This window comes from Phodopus roborovskii, unplaced genomic scaffold, assembly GCF_943737965.1.
Source record: "Phodopus roborovskii unplaced genomic scaffold, PHOROB, whole genome shotgun sequence".
Taxonomy (NCBI): Eukaryota; Metazoa; Chordata; class Mammalia; order Rodentia; family Cricetidae; genus Phodopus; species Phodopus roborovskii.
The window spans coordinates 22,951,027-22,970,000 of NW_026126571.1; the positions used below are offsets into that span (position 1 = coordinate 22,951,027).

At 41.3% G+C, this 18,974-nt stretch overlaps 1 protein-coding gene across 2 annotated transcripts in view; it reads left to right on the top strand.

Annotated features, from left to right (window-relative positions):
• Skap2 (src kinase associated phosphoprotein 2) overlaps positions 1 to 12,024 on the top strand; it is a 147,519-nt gene extending 135,495 nt beyond the window's left edge. For both annotated transcript variants that reach the window (XM_051202830.1, XM_051202828.1), the window contains exons 12-13: positions 9,454 to 9,554; positions 9,981 to 12,024. In XM_051202830.1, coding sequence (XP_051058787.1) covers positions 9,454 to 9,546 — 93 coding nt within the window. In that variant the 3' untranslated portion in view covers positions 9,547 to 9,554; positions 9,981 to 12,024. The remainder of the gene's footprint in view (positions 1 to 9,453; positions 9,555 to 9,980) is intronic.
• The last annotated feature ends 6,950 nt before the right edge of the window (positions 12,025 to 18,974 follow it).

The following is an 18,974-nucleotide window of genomic DNA, read 5'->3' on the forward strand; positions in this document are numbered from 1 at the left end:
AATATAAGTATTTAGACAAATCAAAAAATGCCATGCTTTATGGTGAAGAGTGTTTCAATTTTGTAAATACAATGGTAGAAACCATTTCACTGATTTGTCAATTAGACTATTTTCATTACACAGCTCTATGAAAATACAGCTTTAGTTTTAAATTTCTTTCTTTTTCTCCTTCCTTCCTTCCTCCCCCTCCCTTCTTCCTTCCTTTCTTCTTCCCCACCCCCTCAAGCCTTGATGGCATTTCAGCTGTGCTCAGCCAGCCCCAGGGTGAGTCACTTACAGTCTAAGCGTCTTTTGAGAGTTATACAAATCTTAACCTTATTTTTCTTCAGTGAAAATCAAAGGCTGCAGTAAGGGTGGACACCCTGCCCTTCCCCCTCCCCTTTTTAACATTTTTCAATTAGCAACTGTCATGTGACCCTCCAGCTGAGCTAGCTGCTCCTTCAAAGCATCCAGCATGTGTTAGTTTCAACCTTTGAACAATAAATCTGAATACTGTTTGCATTAAATGGAGACAGTATCTTTTTGCTTTATCATTCTTGTCCTATAAGCCGGATGCTGGTTTTTTTTTTTTAATGCGTTAAAATAATTCAGTATTTTAATGTAGATTTAGAAATCTTTTTCTCTTAAAAAAAAAAGACAGCATATATTCAGGGACAGATGAAAGTAAAATTTATGGTTTTTTATGATAACTGTTTTTTTGGCAAATTAACTCTGAAACACACAGCATGCTCTCAGTTTTTTTTTTTTTGTTTTGTTTTGTTTTTTCTTTTTTAAAGAGAGGAAATGCCATATTAGAGGTAGAAATCTTTTAATTTTTAATTTCAGTTGTTGGCTGGAATCTAGTTGTTCAGCAAATCATGCTAAATATTTTACTATTTGCATCTCCATTTTATTTTTTCCAAAGCATGGACATAATCTGGTAGCTAATGGTGTTTTCCTGGAATCATGTTTGTACAGTGTTCTAATTTCATCAGTGGATTCCAAGTCACACAGCAGCAGCGACTCTTCTGCCCATGCCCTCCTTGGTCCTGCCGGTCTGCCTTGCAGTTTCGGATTTACGTCCTCTGGCAGTTTATCTTTCAATCTGTGCTTGTTGGTACATTGCTAACCACATTCTCAGCCTTACTTTTTAAGCAATAAATTATTTTTAGAGCGTTAGAAACAGACAAGCTATACTCCAGCAGGAAAGAGGCATGCTGCTTAAGACTCCAGAACATTCTCTTTCATCAGAGGCATGCCTGACTTTAGCTTTGCAACCTTTAAAAATATTTTATAAAGACCAAAACAGGAAATGTAGATCCAACAGTGGTTATGAGTGTACAGTAAGACGGACTTGAGGTTGTGTTGGTTAAGAGTTGTAAGCGGTACTTCTTGTGTGCTTGGCTGATATTTCAGCGATTGGTAAATTGTGTCTCTCATTGAACGTTTACTTTGCGGCTTCAAACCTATAAAACAAATGAATCAAAAGTCTCACTGGCAGGAGAAAGACAAAATGGAGTTTTTTGTTTTGTTTTGTTTTGTTTGAATATATAGTTGTTCCAGTTTTTCATTTGTGATCCTATGGCCCAGGGTACCATAAATAGAATGGCCAACCACTGAAGAGTGACCAGGACAGATCACAGGGACACTTGTGGCTGACACTGATCTAGTCCCAGGCGGTGTCTTCGGATTCTGAAGCCTTTTGAAAGGGAAGAGTGTGTTTTCCTTGTGATTGTTTGTTTGGACCTGATAGCGGCTTGTCCCTCTACTCCTCCGTGGCCACCTCTCCAGCAGTAGGCACCTCTGTTGACATGCTCCAGCCCCGTTCTCAGAACTCCTGCTTTTGCAAACAACACGCTCAAGTATTTCCCCATTTCCTCCTCCACAGAGTGGGGGCAGCCTTCCCTTCTGGACCACAGCTGACTGGTGGAAGGGATGCTGCAGTGGAGGTCCACTGGTGGCCCAGCACTTGCAGGGACTTGAAAGAGGGTGAGCAAGAACAAAGTGTCAGAGGCTCCTGGGAGCCACTGTGCCATGGGAGGGACTGCCTTTGAGTGGCCAGGTGGCAGGGTCTACAGAGTTGTATTGAGTAACCAAGTTTGCCAGAAGCAGGCCAGGGCCATAAAGAAAGGCATCTCATTGTGGGCTCTGTTGTTATTTTATCTTAAATGAACAGTCTGTGATCTCATGTTCCCCTTTACCCCAACCCCTACCTTAAAACCAGGAACTCACTCGTGCAGTTGCCTTTACTCCCATGTGATGTCTCCCTTACCCCTGTAACAGGAAGCTAGAAATCCCTGGATGGTTATTAGGTGGGAGAGGAGAGACAGATTGCTGATTACAAAACCTTGGGGCTTAGTCATTAAGAGATTAAGAGCATACAATGCTCTTGCAGAACCCGAGTGGTTTCCAGCTCCAGGTGGCTCACAAATAGTCTGTAACTCCAGCTCCAGGGGATCTGATGCCTCTGTCCAGGTAGATAGCTGCACACATATGAATATAACCCACAATACACATAACTAAAATAGTTTTTAAAAAGAAAAGCTTTATAGAGTAGTTGTTTAATAAATTAAAAAGTGACATGTGTTCCTAGTTGAATGGTTAGCTATTAAAATATTAAAAAACAAACTAGAAAAAGTTCTGATACTTGCTTTTTTGTTTTTTGCAAGATCTGAGTCTTTTTTTTTTTTTTTTTTGTGCTTACTTTGCTTGTCCGTTACTTTGTTAAAACACTCTAACCAAAACACATCTTGAGGAGAAAAGACTTTCTTTCTGATTTTTACTTTCAGATCCATCACTTAGGAAGGTTAGGGCAGAAACCACAGAGAAAATCTGCTGATGGCTCACTCACAGGGCCATGCTCAGCTACATTTCTTAGCAGCCCAGCCCCACCTGCCCAATGGCCTGGGCAGTCACAGGAATGTCCCACAGACATCCTCAAAGGCCAGATGGTGGAGGCAGCCCTTCCAGGAGGCTGTGTGAGCTGGAGGAGCAGGGCAGAGGCTGTCAGAGTTCGGGATGCTGCACTCCTGATGTTTTGCTTTCAGAAGAAAGTGCTGGAAAGTAAACACGCACCATGCAGTGTTCTAGGCACCTGCTGGGCATCCAGTTTGCATGGTACTGAATCTGTGGTTCAGTCTTACAGATTAGGAAGTCACTATCACTATCCTCTAAGGTTTTTATAGCAACTATCCACGGCTGCAATCAGCGCCTTCTCCAGGAGTCAGTACCGATCCCACCCTAAACCCTTCCTTTTCTAATGCTGGCATTCTGTGGCTCTGAGGTGGGAGATTGCCTTTTTGACTTTTTGTATAAGGGGGTTAATTACAGCCATCTCATCCCAGTTCTAAACAACATAGAAGGATTATTATTATTATTATTATTATTATTATTATTATTATTGCTCCACAGCTACTTTTGAGCACTTTCTGTGCAGAATACTTACTAGTCCAAACCAGATCCAGGGGAGTTTAGAGAGCTTCCCTTCCTGAGCTGGGTGGCAGAGGCCTCCAGTCTGAGAAAAGAACACCGTGCTAATACGCACTCCTGTGGGCCTTGAATGCGCAGGGGAAGGCAGGAAACGAGCACACACTGGAGTAATTAAGAAAGAGTTTTAGGAAACCAGAACTCAAATGAGAGCTTCACTTTGTTCATTCAACAAGTATTTAAGTCTTTGCTTTTTCTTCGTGCCTGTTAGACATAAGCTTTTGTACCCTGATAGGCAGGCAGAGGGACACGTGGAAATCAAACAGTCTCACCTTTCCAACCCAGCTTTCCCAGTCTATGCCATTGCTGTTTGCCTCCTGTGCCTTGGGTGGTAGCCCAGTCTTCTACATGAAACTGCAAAAGCCCACCACAGAATTGTGTGCTTCTCCATGGCTCCTTGTTCATAGTCCATAGTCAATGTTAGGACTGGATTACCGGCTTCTTTCCCCTCCCTCCCCTCTCTCTCCTTCCTTCATTCTGAACTTCTTGTTGTGAACACCACAAGTGTCTTAAAGTATTTTTGTACTTAGCTAATAACTAATATGAAGGCAGGTATTTAAAATGCATTTGCTGAGCTATAGTTAAAAATAAGAAAGACTTCTGACTTATTAAGAAAACGGTGGAATCACTAAGTTCGGGGGATGTTAGCTGAAGTCTATACAAGTGAAAAACTTAAGGCTCAGCGTAATTGGGGAAAACCAAATACAGGAGTGGAGTGCTACGCCCGCAGAGGCTTTCAAAGATGATGGGCTTCTGCATCCGGACTTGTACCTGGAGCCTGAGCTGCCTGGCAACCAAACTCAAAACAGAAGAGCTAGGGAGCTGAAAGTCCTTTCAGTCAAAAAGGAGAGCATGACTTTGCCTAGCATTGGCTGATTAGAAAAGCTGTGTTTTCACAGGAATCTCTCGACTGTATGGATGATTGAGCATCAGCAACTTTTTCTAGTAAGTAGGCACACACAAAAAAGGACAGGGCAGGTAATGACCTCAACAGTAACAAAGAGTTTATAAAATGTAACTAAAGCTTTCATTAGGGGCATTCTGCAAGGACCCAAGTGTATACTTATTAGACTTACTGACTTATATGAAGTTGGTTTATTCTAGTCCCAGTGAGGAACACAAGTGTAAAAAGGAGATTAGAGATTGTCCAGAACTACCTGCTTCATGTACAGCGAGCTGGGAAGACAGGAGATGAGCTCAAGATGGGAAGGAGCAGACAGTCCCACAGATGGTTTGCCTGACATGTCAACTGGCCCTGAGCGTGGTTTTACCCTGACCTTGTAAGTGCTTAACCCAACTCAACTTACTTCTTCAGGGGTCCTTGTTCAAAGGAGACAGATACCTTTCTTCCTCAAGATCAGGCAGAAGCTCTTCAGACATATCATCTCATTGGGTGTTTTGGAAAACACTAGCCAGCAGCCTGCTGCAGGCCAGAGCCACATACATCAGATGACACAAGCTCCCTGAGCATGGGTCAGAACAGGTGTTCGGAAAATGATTCTTAGAAAAATGTATGTGAAGAAACAAGTACTCAGTCACAGCTGAGTAGTGAACGATAAGACAGGGAACTGGATCCCACAGCCATTGCAAACTCAGCAAAGCTTTGGGAAACATCTCCCATTAGTGGGATTCGGGAATCATAGAGATGCATAGGAATTGCACCCATCTCCTCCTTCAGCAGGTCGGGAAACTAGCAGGGAGATTAGGAAGAGGCACTAGAGAATCCTTGTCGATGTCAAGGCTCTGTGTTGCTAAGGGAACCATTGACATGAGAAAAAAAAAAGGATTCATACAAGTTCCTAAACACATACACGAGTGTGCACACACACACACACGCGCACAAAGATAAATTTGAAGAAAGCCTTTATGTATTTACAACATTAACTCTGTTTTCACATTGCTACTATTAGGAATAATTACCATAGTGAATATGTGGGAAATAAAGAAGTAAAGCTTAAGCCCATTGATTCTTAAAGTCGCTGTGCTTAATATTTTGTGGATGAAGTTACTTTCATTTCAGAAAGGGCTAGCATGTTCTGAAGCATGGGATGTATGTTCAGACAAAGGACACAGGGATTGCCCAGCATCTGAAGCACCTGTTGCCTTCAGACTTATCAATAAGTGACTGAGGGGTGGCCCATCCCTAGACCCTGGCAGTGCTTCTGGTTTCTGTGAAGCGGCATTTGCTCTTTGTCTGATTTGCAGACAGTGGGTTAACATACTCAAGAAAGGAGGATGCGGCACTGACAAGGATTTAAGTGAATTTGGGAATCATCTTTAGGTATGAAATAATGCACCAGAAGAAAAGCAAGGCTGAGAAGGCGAGGGCGAATGTGTGTTGACTATTGTGTTAGACCAAGTCTGTTTCTCTTCATCAAAATCAGTCCTTTTCCCCGACCTTGCTTCATAGTCACATCAGTTTATCACCCAGTAAATATTAACTGTAAACACATGAGATCATTTCAGTGGTTTGACAGTTGTGATGTGGGAGTCAGACTGTGAGTGTTCGTTGCCATTTTACTGTTATTTCCTGGTGGATTGTTAGGGAAATTTGACTTGGATTTTTTTTTTTTTTTTTTTTTGCTGTGACTGCCACATTTTGCCTGGAAGCCATCTATGCTGCTGATAGCGAGTCCCTTTTGAGTGCTGTTTTGATACAGTAAGCATCACCACACCTCAGGATCTTGATAGCATTACTGCGGGAAGCAGAAAGCAGCTTTGTGCTAGTAATTACCTAACATTGTCAGAAGCTGACTGCAGGCCTCTTTCTAGTGATAACAGAATAACCACATAATGTAGCTTTAGAGCACATGATTAATAGAAAATAATTACACATCCTACAAAGGGATGCAATATTTCTTATAAATTGACTGAAATGGTTTCCTGTAGATTAAAGGACTCTTCATTATTTTATCAGTCCTCCGAGGTCCCGTCACTTGCCTATGTTAGCATTTCGGTTGACGGTAAGAGCCGAGTAGGGTGAAGGGTACCAGATGGCAGACCTCGTACCTGAGATCTTGAGTGCAGTCAGATGACGTGATGTTTCCTCACCTGTCAAGATTTAGATGGCAGCCTGGTATGGGTCTCCCTCCTTCTCCCTCCCTTCGCCCTTCTCTTTCCCTTTATTAATAACATTTGAGAGGTGTCTTTTAGATGATCCACCTGTGACTTTGTATAAGAATGCCATGATTAGTATGTGGATTTTAAGACAGCACAGTATTTACTGATGGCATTGTTTGCCACCATTAACTCACCCGTCGTTCGTGATCACATATGTTTGGGGCAGCGAGGCTGATTTTCTTCTTCGGAAGGAAATGTTGCGTGGTGTTGAATCTTGAGGCTGGACTTTAGAACACTGCTATATTCCGAGGAGCGTTTTCATCCCAATTCAGGGGCTGCAGATGCTTTAGTTGGGATTCATGTTGCTCGGGCGCTCCTGCCGAGCGAGGGTGGTGGGGATGAGAGGGACGCTTCCGTTTGCAGACTCCTGACATACTCTACCGCTGCAGTGCACAGCTGTAAATCTGCCTCCTAGATTTTTGTCCCACTCTGCTTTATCTTTTCTCTTAATTTCACACCGGAGTACTATATGGGATTATTTATAAATGTAAAGTAATATCCTGATTTTTATTGTTACCATTTTCTGAATGAGGTCTGATATTTTAGAGCATTTCCATGAGGTGTGTATTTCATACATTTTTTGGTTGTTTTAAATTAAGTGAAGCTTTTAGGATTACTACAGTGTGTCACTTTCCTTTGTCTGTGGAATGTTATATGTAAGGGATCCGTTTACTGCTGAGGATGCCCCTCTCTGTGTCTGCTACTGTGCTATATGGTTAATTACCGCTATTGCTCTACCAGAAAGCACCAGACTTTCTCGAGGAAAGTCTCTTGTCTGTCAATGAGATTTGAGGGTTTATGCTCTTCTTAGGAATAATGATAGGTCCTTAGATGACAGTACAGATTATAACCAGAGTCGAATATTATAAAGTTCTACAGACTTTCTGGCTTGTATTTTAAATCTTACCATCATCTCCCAGGCTGAACACCATTCCTTGGCAGCAGGTTTGGGTCAGGGGTCTGCCCTCCCACTGCTTGTTTTCTGTGTCTCCTATTGGCAGGCTAGACCCTTTGCTCTTCTGATGTAATCAGTGTGGAAAAAAAAAAATCTAAGGCTGGTATTAGGTAAGAGCTTTCACACTCAGACTTACCCTATTAGTCCATTTTGATATCTTACAATGCAGATCTTTGAGCTGTAGAAGCTTACATATGTTTGTTTTGTTAAGCATTAGGCGCCAATTTATGCATTGCCTTAAAAACTGAATAAGGGTGGTTTTATTAGGTGCCTGCTAGGGTACACACAATGATTGCTAGCCTAGCCTTTCAGTAAGTTGATATTTCCTGTTGATAAATGTCCCTTGTATAGATTACATGCGTCATCATTGAGTTCTGGACACAGTGTTCTCATTGCTCAGACACTTTTGTCCACTGAAGTCACACTGTCAGTGAACTTTTAAACTTGACACCTTTAGTCCACTGCTTCAAGAGCAAGTGCTGTGTCCTTATTAGAACAAGAAATACAGGGTTAGCCTGTTTGCCCCCTCTCCCTCCCCCTTGTTGTTCCAATAAGCCTAATTCTGCTATTGCCCACCACTTTAAAAGAACCCATAGATTTTACCCTTTAATTTATAGGTAGACTGTCTGTCAATACATACATGCTAATGCTGCTACATTTGTATTGAAGAATAGCATCATTTTCCTTGTGATGGTCAATAGCATACAAATCAATATGAATGTTAAGCCTGCATGCCTATCATCCCCCCCCCTACATATAACTCAATGTGCATATGCACATTTATCTATGACTCAGATGTAGGAAAATCAGAACCTATTGAATTACTTTGGGGATTGATTTTAAAAATTTATCTTATATGAAAAATTAAATTTGGGCCTTAATGCTTGTGCAGGGTATTGCTTTTGGAAGATATTATTCTTGAAACTTGTAATTCATTTTACTTGTTTGTATCTCACTAAACGTAAATAAATTTGAGATAAAAATACATTAGTCAATCTGGCAGACATGAGGCCGGTTAAGGAGGGTTCACAATGCCTAAAGCAACTGCATATCTATCAATGGGGAATAAAGACGAGGAGGACTAGGTTTGTTTATCTCACATTGTAAAGTGCAGAACACCTCATCAGTCACTCTGTTCACGGATTAATATTTTGCCTTTGAAACTAGAGAGACTTTTGTTTCCTATTGATCTTCCATTCTTCGAGCAAACCTAGCATCACCTTTATGCTCCACCTGAGCTTAGGCATTCCAGAATCAAGAGAAACAGTGAAAGCGTTGGGATATTACTTTCAAGAAATCCACTCGTGGATTTTTTTTGTATTGGTATTTGTGAACTTTTGATTTTAGTATTTTTCTCATTTTCCACTTTTATGAGCTTAGAATGTATTAGTTTTTCTTAAGAAGGGCTCCATCTCTTGATTCTAAGCCATCTCTGACCCCCCCCCCCCCAGCAAGTGATTTTCATCCTTGCTAGATAATAAGCTTCTAGAAGGTACATTTAGCTCCTCCAGATTCCTGGCTTTAGCCTTACAGCGAGGAGCTGGCTTTCAGGGCAGGCAGGCAGCCCTGTATGGAGAGACTAGGAGCCCCAGAAGCTAACTCCTGTCCTTATGGGAGCCCACTGCTTCTGCGTTCTGCCAGAATAATGAGCAAGTTGTATGATGTACAGTAGTTGAAATACTTACCAGTAGCATGGCTGTGTGTGTGTGTGTGTGTGTGTGTGTGTGTGTGTGTGTGTGTGTTGGGTTTTTGCCCCCTCCCTTTGCTCAGAAACAAAAAAAGATGAAAATGTTTCCATCTGCAGCTCCAGCACTTGTAACTTTATAAAAAGGAACATTTCTGAGAAGTTGCATACAAACAACATTGTGCTTACACCAACCTAAAGGTTAATACTGTATATTGTTTTCAATTAGGAATACAATAGATATGGCTGGTGGGTAGGAGAAATGAAGGGAGCCATTGGCTTGGTGCCTAAAGCCTACGTAATGGAGATGTATGATATTTGAGAGTCTGGGTAAGTACATTTTAATCCAATATTCTGTAATAGCTCTTATGTTCTCTTGGTCTCTTTCTTCTGAGGCTTTGCCTTTTCAAGTCTCTAGTTTTCTGATAACATAAGTATGGCACCCCAAATCTATTTTTGTTTTTGTTTTGCTTCATCTTTAATTTTTAAAAATAACTAGAAAATTTACTTTGGAATTGAAGAGACCGTCCCTTTGATGACAACCAGCTGTGTTCTTAAACCTCCTCCCCTCTAGTGAAATGCCACTTTTATGGCCTTTCTGTGGAAATGAACTGAGAAATGCTGAGAAAGTGTCCATTTTTATTTGGCCAAAAATGTTTTGTTTTGTTTTGTTTTTCTAAGCAGGAGAAATAAATCAACCTTTCTACTGAAGGAAAAAAATTAAGTAAAATGCAACTTTTCCTTTTTTGCCCACAGGGAAGTCTGCTGTCTGTCTGCAAGTGCTCTGGATTTGGAAACCCCTGAGTGCCTGAGTGATGGCTCAGAGCTGCCTTTGTTTGGTTGAATATTCCTGTCTCAGCTGCTGTTCTGTATAGTCACTCATTAAAATACCCCGGATGTCGGATTAAGCCAGCAGTTATTCATTACATTAGACTCAAGCAGTAGAGATAAGACCTGTTGCTGTTTTGCAAATGATTTGCCCATTAGGTTTGTGTGAGAAAATACATTGTGATTGTATGTCACTCTTAATCACCGATGCTGCCCATGAGGGTTTCTATTTCTTAGTCATTGGGCATCATTTGTTTTGAGAATGTTGCATATAATTTCATAGACTTTGTAAGCTTTGAGTCAATACTAAAGACTTCTTTAAAGCTGTGTAGGTGACTTAACTTCGTTTTTATTCCCCCCCATAGGATATAATAGCATGTGTTCATTTTTTATAAAAAGTTGTGCAAATTGACATGTTTACCTGCTGTTAAGTAAGAAGGGGAGAGGTTGGTGATAGCATTACAGGGAAAGGGAATAGAGCAGTGTCAGTACCCTGTCACTTGGTACACAAGTGTAAACCAGAGAGCTAGGTTTGGGCAGAGTACTTCAATGTCTTAATTTGATGATGGGCTTGCCAATGTTTTCTACTATAATTTTATTTAAATTGAACAAAACCCAAGATTCATAAGAAAGCCCATTTCACCACTAATACAATGGTATGGCCAGCTTCAGTGTGTTTTCACTCTTACACTCTTAGCTTACCACCTCATCATTGCTACGCTAGCTTGCACACCCTGCTGTTAGACAGCAGTCCCAGGCCAGCCTCCTGTGTGCCTCTCCCGACCAAACAGAAAAGAAAGACCAAGAATGGCAACAGTTACCAATCGGTCCCCTCTCATAGACAGTTGAAATCACAGTATTTTTAACTGTCTATGGAGATGCCAGTATAGCCTTACCCTGTATCAAATGCACTAGTGATTGGATATTTCGCAGTAGATATAATCTACTGAATCGTTTTCTACTCAACTTTTCAGGTAGGAATGCAAATGAGCTGATATTATTTTTAAAGCTCCACTATTTATGTACAATTATAATTACAAGGGTTTTTTATCTTACTGTTGCTATTCTATAAATGTGATCACTCAGTTTCAAAAGTAAAAGAAAAAAAGCTCAACATAGTCCAAGTTTTCAGAAATCACATTTGTACAATTACCCTTTTCCTATTAGAGCATCATGTAAATAGGTTAAAATAGTCTTGGCAGAAGCTAGACAGGTGGAACTCAGTGGAATGACTTTCAGAGCCAGTGTGGTTGAAAAGCAAACGCCTAGCCTGCCTGTGGTTACAGGTTTTGTGCCTTGAACGTAAGTGGCCAGCAGATGGCAGCAGCTTGTTGTTCGCACGGGGAACCACTTGGAGCCCCTCCCCCACTCGAGCAGCCTGAGAAACCGGTAGAGTGCTGCCTCTTTTCCCGTTAATCCAGGAGAGGGAGTCCTTTGCCAACTGATGGCCAGCATCCCCAGTATAGAAGCATGGCACTGCTCTGTCCAGACCGCCTCTGGCCTTTGTTCTTTCTTTATCTTGAATATACATGGGAGCTAGAAGGTTGGAACTGAAGGCCTCCAAAATTGGGAGAGACTAGAAAAATTACTGCTCCTTGCAATTGGTGGGTGCTTTCTGTTCACTTGAACTCATCTTTGTGCTGTGAGGAAGTTTCTCTCCACCCTTGACAGTACATCACATTCTCTTCAAGATCGTGATAACATCATTAATGTGAATTTAAACAACGCAGCTTGTTAGAAAATATGCTAATTGTTATGTTCTCATTATGTTTGCTTAGCTTTTATTTGTTTTTCTATGAACAGTTAGAGAGCTAATTTTTTGAAAGGTGATTGTAAGTCATATTTTATATAGCATTTTGCTTGATCGTTTGCTCTGTACTGAATTCGTACTCTGTTGCCATTAGATCTTACAATAATGTTCCACTCTGCAAATTTTTAAGGTTCAAATAAAGTTTAATTGTTTGCAAACTGTTATGATGCTAATAATTCAACAGCCTGCTGTGTTACTAATGAAATTACTTTGTTATGATTAATTTGGAAAATAGTGTGTTGATTGTAGTAATTAAGCACAACAAGGTGAACTAAATGACTATAATGCCATCTGGCCTCCAAACTGAATGAAGAAATGAAATAGGGCTGTCATCTGAATTTATTCAAAGAAGTAAGCATCATACAAATGACTTTCATTGCTTGGTTTTACCACTTTGTGGCATATCACATGTTTTTTTTGTGTTTTGTTTTGTTTTATGAAAAATAGTATTGGCTGGTCCAGCAGTTGTTCTGAATACTTGGTTTTAAACTGATTATTTTAATCATAACTTAATTACAGATAATTACATACAGTACATAGGATCATGGGGAAAAATCGCTTTTCAAGCATCTGTAGGTAAAGTAGATACATGTGGGTCTTTTTATTTTCTGTCAGTGTGTGAACACTTTGGATCTAGCGCTTCACAAGTAGTACAGTTGTTGAGGTGCTCGTAGGTAGTAGGCAAGGCTCTACTGTAGCCTCTCTCCTGATTTCCATCTCACGGATTCTGATACCATCTAGGGTCATGATTAGAAAGAGAACTGTGTTACACACGAGAGATTTAGATTCAGGGTTCGGTCACAGGACAGAAACTGACCTGAATATACATGTAGTTTTGAAAGCTTGCACTTGCTGGGTGGTGCTGAAGGATGCATTGTGAGAGTGTACATCAGACATAGCACCTCCAAACCCAGGCCAAAGGACAGTTGCTCTTTCAGAGTTGTGCAGAGCAGCTTTGACTTCTCTTGAGTTAAGCATATCCAAGAATGTTAGGAAGCAGATCACATGGCAGAGCATGAACAATAAGAAATATGTTCAAGCCCCGGAAAGCCCAGCTGTACACAGAGGTGTATGTACATACCATAAAAACAATCTGTCAAGCATAGCTTGGTCTATCACCAAAATCTTGAGTACTTAAAATACAGAAAAACAAACCATGTCTTGTTTTTCTCTTACCATTTTAACCTATTCAGATATGTGGCAATTTGTCTACTAGTAGAGAAAGCTCATATTGTCATGAACCCACTGCCAGAAGATGTTAGAATCCCTCTGATCACACACACACACACACACACACACACACACACACACACACACCCCGCCTTTCTGTAGTTGGTGCATCTGCTTTCCAAGGATGCTCTTTTATTGAGTAAGTCCTTTTCACTGAGGCTTTAGTAGCTGGTTCCCTAACTACATCAACGTGAGCACCGAGTTTGTCAGTGACCGAGTACAATGAGAGTGTAGATGACCTCAAAGTTGAGCTATGGTACCACTTTGGCCATTTGTTCAAGGTTGTGTGACTTTCAAATGAGAGACACAGGTGGTCCAAGGAGCTTGTAGCAGACACCTAGCTCCTCTTTCCGACCATCCCAAGTTACCACCGCTATCATTCCCCTTAGGGAATGTTGGAAGAGCCTCTCTTCCTACCTCATGTCCTAGAAACAAGCTTTGTAGATTGTCACCATGCATAGATTTCATAGGAATTTCTGAGTCGAGTATTGTGGCACATGCATATGATGAGGCAAGCGTATCAAAAGTTCCGGTCCAGCCTGGGCTACATAGTAAAAAACAAAAACAAGTAAAGGAAAAATCCTGAGTGGAAATGGTCCAACTGTAAGTTAATTATTGTCCTAAAACAACAACAACAAACCCTCTGTTCTCTCAAAAGTCTTGTGATTATATTACCTTGGATATGTGTAACCCTGGATAAAAGGAGCCACTGTTGCAGATAGCCCTGGTCATACCCCTGCTTAGCTTCAACCCATAACATTTGGAATGGAGCTGAGCACGTGAAACACTTGTGTATATGGCAAAGCTACGGGGACAGAGATCTCCCCCAAGCCTCTCTCTCGAGTGTTTTCCTAACATCGCGACTTTGGATGCTATTTCCCTGTTTCTCTCTTCCTGTTTCCAGAGTTTTCTTTTTTATCATCCATTACTCACAACGGTAATACAGTGCTCCACTTGTCTCTTTTCTGTTTATTGGCCTCAACTTCGTAATATAAAAATATCACTGCTGTTAGAGGAAAAGCAGGTGCCACGTGAAGCTTGAACAGCAATTTACCTCTCATTTGAGAAAAATGTCACACGGGTACTCTCAGAGGAGGAAATTAATGACACCAAAGCCTGCCAATTACAAGCAAGTGCCTTAGACTAGGACAGGGTTCCCACAAATAAGCCGATGCCCACACTCTGCCTTCCTCTCCCAGCCCCATGCAGTCTGTTATGAAACTGCGCAGTCCTTACCTGTCATGTTCAGTGCGCTGATAACAAATAGTGATAGCAGACTTAAAGGGATGTTTTACTGTTTGTCATACTGTGTCCTTTTTTCAGTTCTCACAACCCAAGTGGTGAGTTCTGTTTGTCACTTGTTTTCCTGATTAGGAAATTTTGCCTTGAAGTCCTAGGAAATGACTTAGGAGGCCGATCCAGCACCTACTCCCCTGCCCCTGAATCCAGCACCGTGGTACTGAGAAGCACTATGAGGAGTTCAAACAGTGTGCACAGTAGGAGCTTGGCAGTTTCTTGCTGACAGTGATGATGATTGCAGTCTTAGACATGTGAAGGTAACACTCTAAGCTTGGACAAACAGACAGTTGAGTTTAGCTCTTTTCCTCGTGAAAGCTAACTGGTATGTGGAAACCCTTTCCCCATGAGCCTCCAGCCAGGCCAAAGGTGAGTCAGCTGTGGCTGCAGAGTAGAGGCAGGCAGATGAGACTCTTTCATAATAAGCCTTTCCCATTCTCTGCCTCCTCATACACCAAGGCCAGGAACCCAACAGAAATCCAGAGAGGACTGTGCCAGGTACTTGATTGGGGTGAATAGATTTCAATAGGTAGAGCTGTTTTTGGTTTTTTTTAGGTCAGTTAAATGTTAGGTATGAACTCTTCACTCCTTAAAGTCACCAGACACACACTAGAAAATGTGTATAATCTTATAACTGATAGCAATGTCTCAGGTAAGAGACTGTCTTATGACATTTTCCTGGACTCTGTACTCAGGCGCTGGACACTACACAAGTGAGTTCCCACATCATGCAGGGCTCCACAAACCAAGTTACTCTGTGATATTTTTTTTTTTTAAGGAAAAAATTACTTTTCTATTTTATTGTGGTCGGAGGTTTGGTGGAGTGAAGAGCAAACGATTAGTAATAGAAGAATAATACCATTCACTTTTGGTGGAGAGAAGAGCAAACGATTAGTAATAGAAGAATAATACCATTCAGTGTAGCACTCTGGAATATAGTCAGAGGATTGAATAAAATTAAGTCCTTCGCAGTTAAAAATATAGGTGTATTTTTTTTATTTCTGGTGAGTTCTTTGGAATATTTTCACAACTAGCACCACAGTGTTCTCTTGTCCAAGGTAGATTGCATAGCTTGGCATTGTCCTGACAGCCAGGTGACAGCCAGATGAGCAAACAGGTCCAGCCGGTGTGCAGCAAGCTGTCCTCCACAGGTGAGTAGTCTGTTCCTTCCGAGTTCCCACATCGGTGTCTGTCACTCCATTCTTCCCCTGTTCACTTTCTTCCTCCTCCTCCAGCTTTCTCAACGATGAGTCACACGAGGCAGGAGCCACGACAGCCATCATCTCTTTCTTCTCTACACTAAATCTATTGGTAACTGTGGATCCCATTCCCTGAGTCCTGAACTGCAGGCCTGGCAGTGCCGTCGGGAGTAGGTGCCGCTGTCTTTCCTGCAGCTTTGCTTTGGCTGCCCAGCATATTCCTTCCATTCTTTGTCATCGTCTCTGGGCTTGCTATTTCTCTTCCTATCTAATTAAATGATTCCACTTTGAATAATTACATTTAAGTGCTAACAGAAGAGGGGCATTGAAAATATAGAGTTCAACAACCTTTCCCAAGTAGATTTGTAGTCAGAATGAAACAGGATGAAACACAGAGAAGAACACTCCCAGATGCAGTTCTTAGGGTAAGCCATGGACCACGTCCTGTGACTAAGAGACAAGCCCTTAAATGCTGTCTAGGAGACAGACTGGGGACTTTCTTGTGTATTAATACAGAAGGGGAGAACTGGCTCAGATAAGAAGGTTCATTTTAATGTGCTTTTGTTGTTGTTATTGTTTTGTTTTGTTTTTCGAGACAGGATTTCTCTGTGTAGCTTTGGCCATACTGGAACTCACTGTAGACCAGGCTGGCCTCAAACTCACAGAGATCCTCCTGCTTCTGCCTCCCTGAGTTCTAGGATTAAAGATGTGGGCCACCACCCCCAGCTTTGATGTTCTTTAAAAAAAAAAAAAAAAAAATCCCGGACTGCTTGTAGCTACTGAGTTAATTGAGGTGAGTAAAGGGTTGTGTGAGCAGCCTGTTACAGTCACCTCCATTTATGGTAAACCGACTTCTAGAAGCACAGAGTGACTGTCACCCTTTTAGGAATGGGCATCTTCCTGGGGTAGTCCTCAGCCCGCAGTGAGGAGCAAAGGACAACACAGGACCTGCAGCCCCCTGGACCCCAGTCCCCTCCCTGCTGGCCGCCAGGGGCCCCTGCTCATTCTCCTGTTTTAGGCAAAGCTTGAGACTGGGCTCAAGGGAGAAGGGAGATAATATTTGGAGGGATCTGAGAAACCAGAACCATGTCAAACATGGATTTTCCTGCCGTTGAAGAGCCCAGAACTGAAATGAAAATGGACAAAAACCAATTTCTGCTTCACCTCAAAAGCAAGGAGGGGCCAGCAAGCCGGGCTAGGCCCAGGCGCTTGCCCAGGCAGTGCCTGTGTGCCCTTGGCTTTAGTAGTTTATGAGTGTTGGCATCAGTCCTGGAGAAGTTCGGAGTCCTCCTATCTGAGTTTTTAAATCAAGCTTCTGAGCAGTAGTCCGTCTCCATGAACGGAGACTTCAAAGCTGCCGGTGGCCTGTGTCTGTAAAGTTTCTAAATAAACTTCTGACACGCAAAGCCCTGAGCGTGCTCACCAGTCTTTACACTGTTCCTGCTTGTGGTCAGCTGCATCTGTTCCGGCATTCTTGGATGTTCTGAAACAGACGCCCTGAGGAAAATGGAAAATCTTTACCCAGCTTCCCACTGTCCAGAGCCTGTTAGTGAACTGTGCTTTCTTGTGTGTGTGTGTGTGTTTGCTTTTGAGTTACTGTTGCCAAGGCGCACGTTTTCCTCGGGTGGGTGGCCTTGCAGGAGGTAGTTCGGTATGATTCACTTAGCCTGGAGTGGAGCACTAGTCTAGTTTTCAGTTTGTGAAGGTCTATGACTAGAAATACGGGCAAACCAGAACCTCATCCCATGTAACCTTAATGCTTTAATGTTATAACTTTAGGCAAAGCTAATAAAAAATGCAAAGGACCACTAAATAATTTAAATTATCTAAAAAATTGAGCATATTCCTTCAAATAATAATGGCTTTCATGATCTGATTTTTTTTCTAAAAAAATTCATTTCTCATGTCTTGAGGTACTTACAAGTATAGACATCAAAGTCCGTCAGAGTTTATTTAAAATTATTAAATATATTTGTTATGATCATGCAGAGTCACCACAGATTCCTTTTTTTCTTTCTTTCTTTTAGTCTCACAGTTGCGATCTGTAGTATTATTACACAAGACATAATTCTGGGGGCATGTCTGATGATATCATTGTAGTGTGGAGTAGGTATTTTAAAACTTCTCCTTAAAAACTCTCCACTTTGCAATCTGATTCCTTCATTACCTTAAGCCATTAACCAATCCCATCAACTGAAAAACAAACAAAAAAGGCCCTGTTCCTTAATTTATTTTTTGCTTTCTGAAAACAGAACTCTCTTATTGCAGCTGTTCCCTTTGTCATGTATTTTCTTGACTGTCTTACCGATCCTTTGGTAAAGTAAAATCGCAGGACCGTGGCATGAACTGTATAGTGAGAGACCGGAGGTCAGACTAATTGAAGAACTTTTCTTCCTCTTCCCGAGCGATCACAGAAGAGGGTTTTGTATTCTCAGCACACATCTTTTGCTTCCCCTGCTGCTGTAAGTTGCAGAAATAAATACTCTGTATTGATTATTAGTTGATTCTATTGGGGATATGCTAAAGCTGGAAATGTTTTACAGCTTAGCATTTAGCACCTTAATTTTAAGGCATTTTCTAAATTTTAAATATTGATATAATTGCCCCAAATGTGCTCTGCTTCTAGACCCATTTCACGCTAGGAAAGTGTCTCCATTTTATCTCTTTTGTAGAGATAATTTTGTTCACAGTGTATTCTTTCTACTCTGGTGTTCCATCACGACTTTTGCATAACTAAGAAATATGTCATTTCTCATCTTTTAGCCCCTTCGGAAACACAGAAACCATCTCAGATCAGCACATTCGCCATTCGTACAGAAATACACAAAGGGAAAAAAAGGAAATAGACAAAAATTCATGTAGAGATTTAAATGTAGTCAAATTCTCCAAGGGTACAATTTTAGTCCATTATTCTGCTTGGAGGGAACCCTTTTTATCCAGACCAGCTTTTCTCACTAAAAAAAAAAAAAAAAAAAAAAAAAAAAAATGTGGCAAAGTGTTTCATCTGAGGCAAATACTACAGGAGTTTTCTTTTTCTTTCTTTCTTTCTTTAAAGAAAAGGATAAAACGAGAAATGCCCCCAGTATACAGCTTTAATTTATTCTTAGTCAAAACCAGGTCGCCACTCACTTACATACTAGGTATTAAAAGCTACTTGAGTCATCAGAAGTGTTCTTCCAAATGCCCTGTATTAAGATATTCAATGCAAAATTTATTTTCAAGCTATTTCAAGGCCATGAGGGGAGTTGTTTCCCTCACGAGGGAAATTCTGTATTTTGCTGCATTATTTGTAGTTTTTAAATATACGTATAGAACAGAAAGGGGGGGATGGTGGCTGCTGAATCTTTTTAATCCTAGTACAGTAGGTCTTCTTAACGAGCCTGCCGT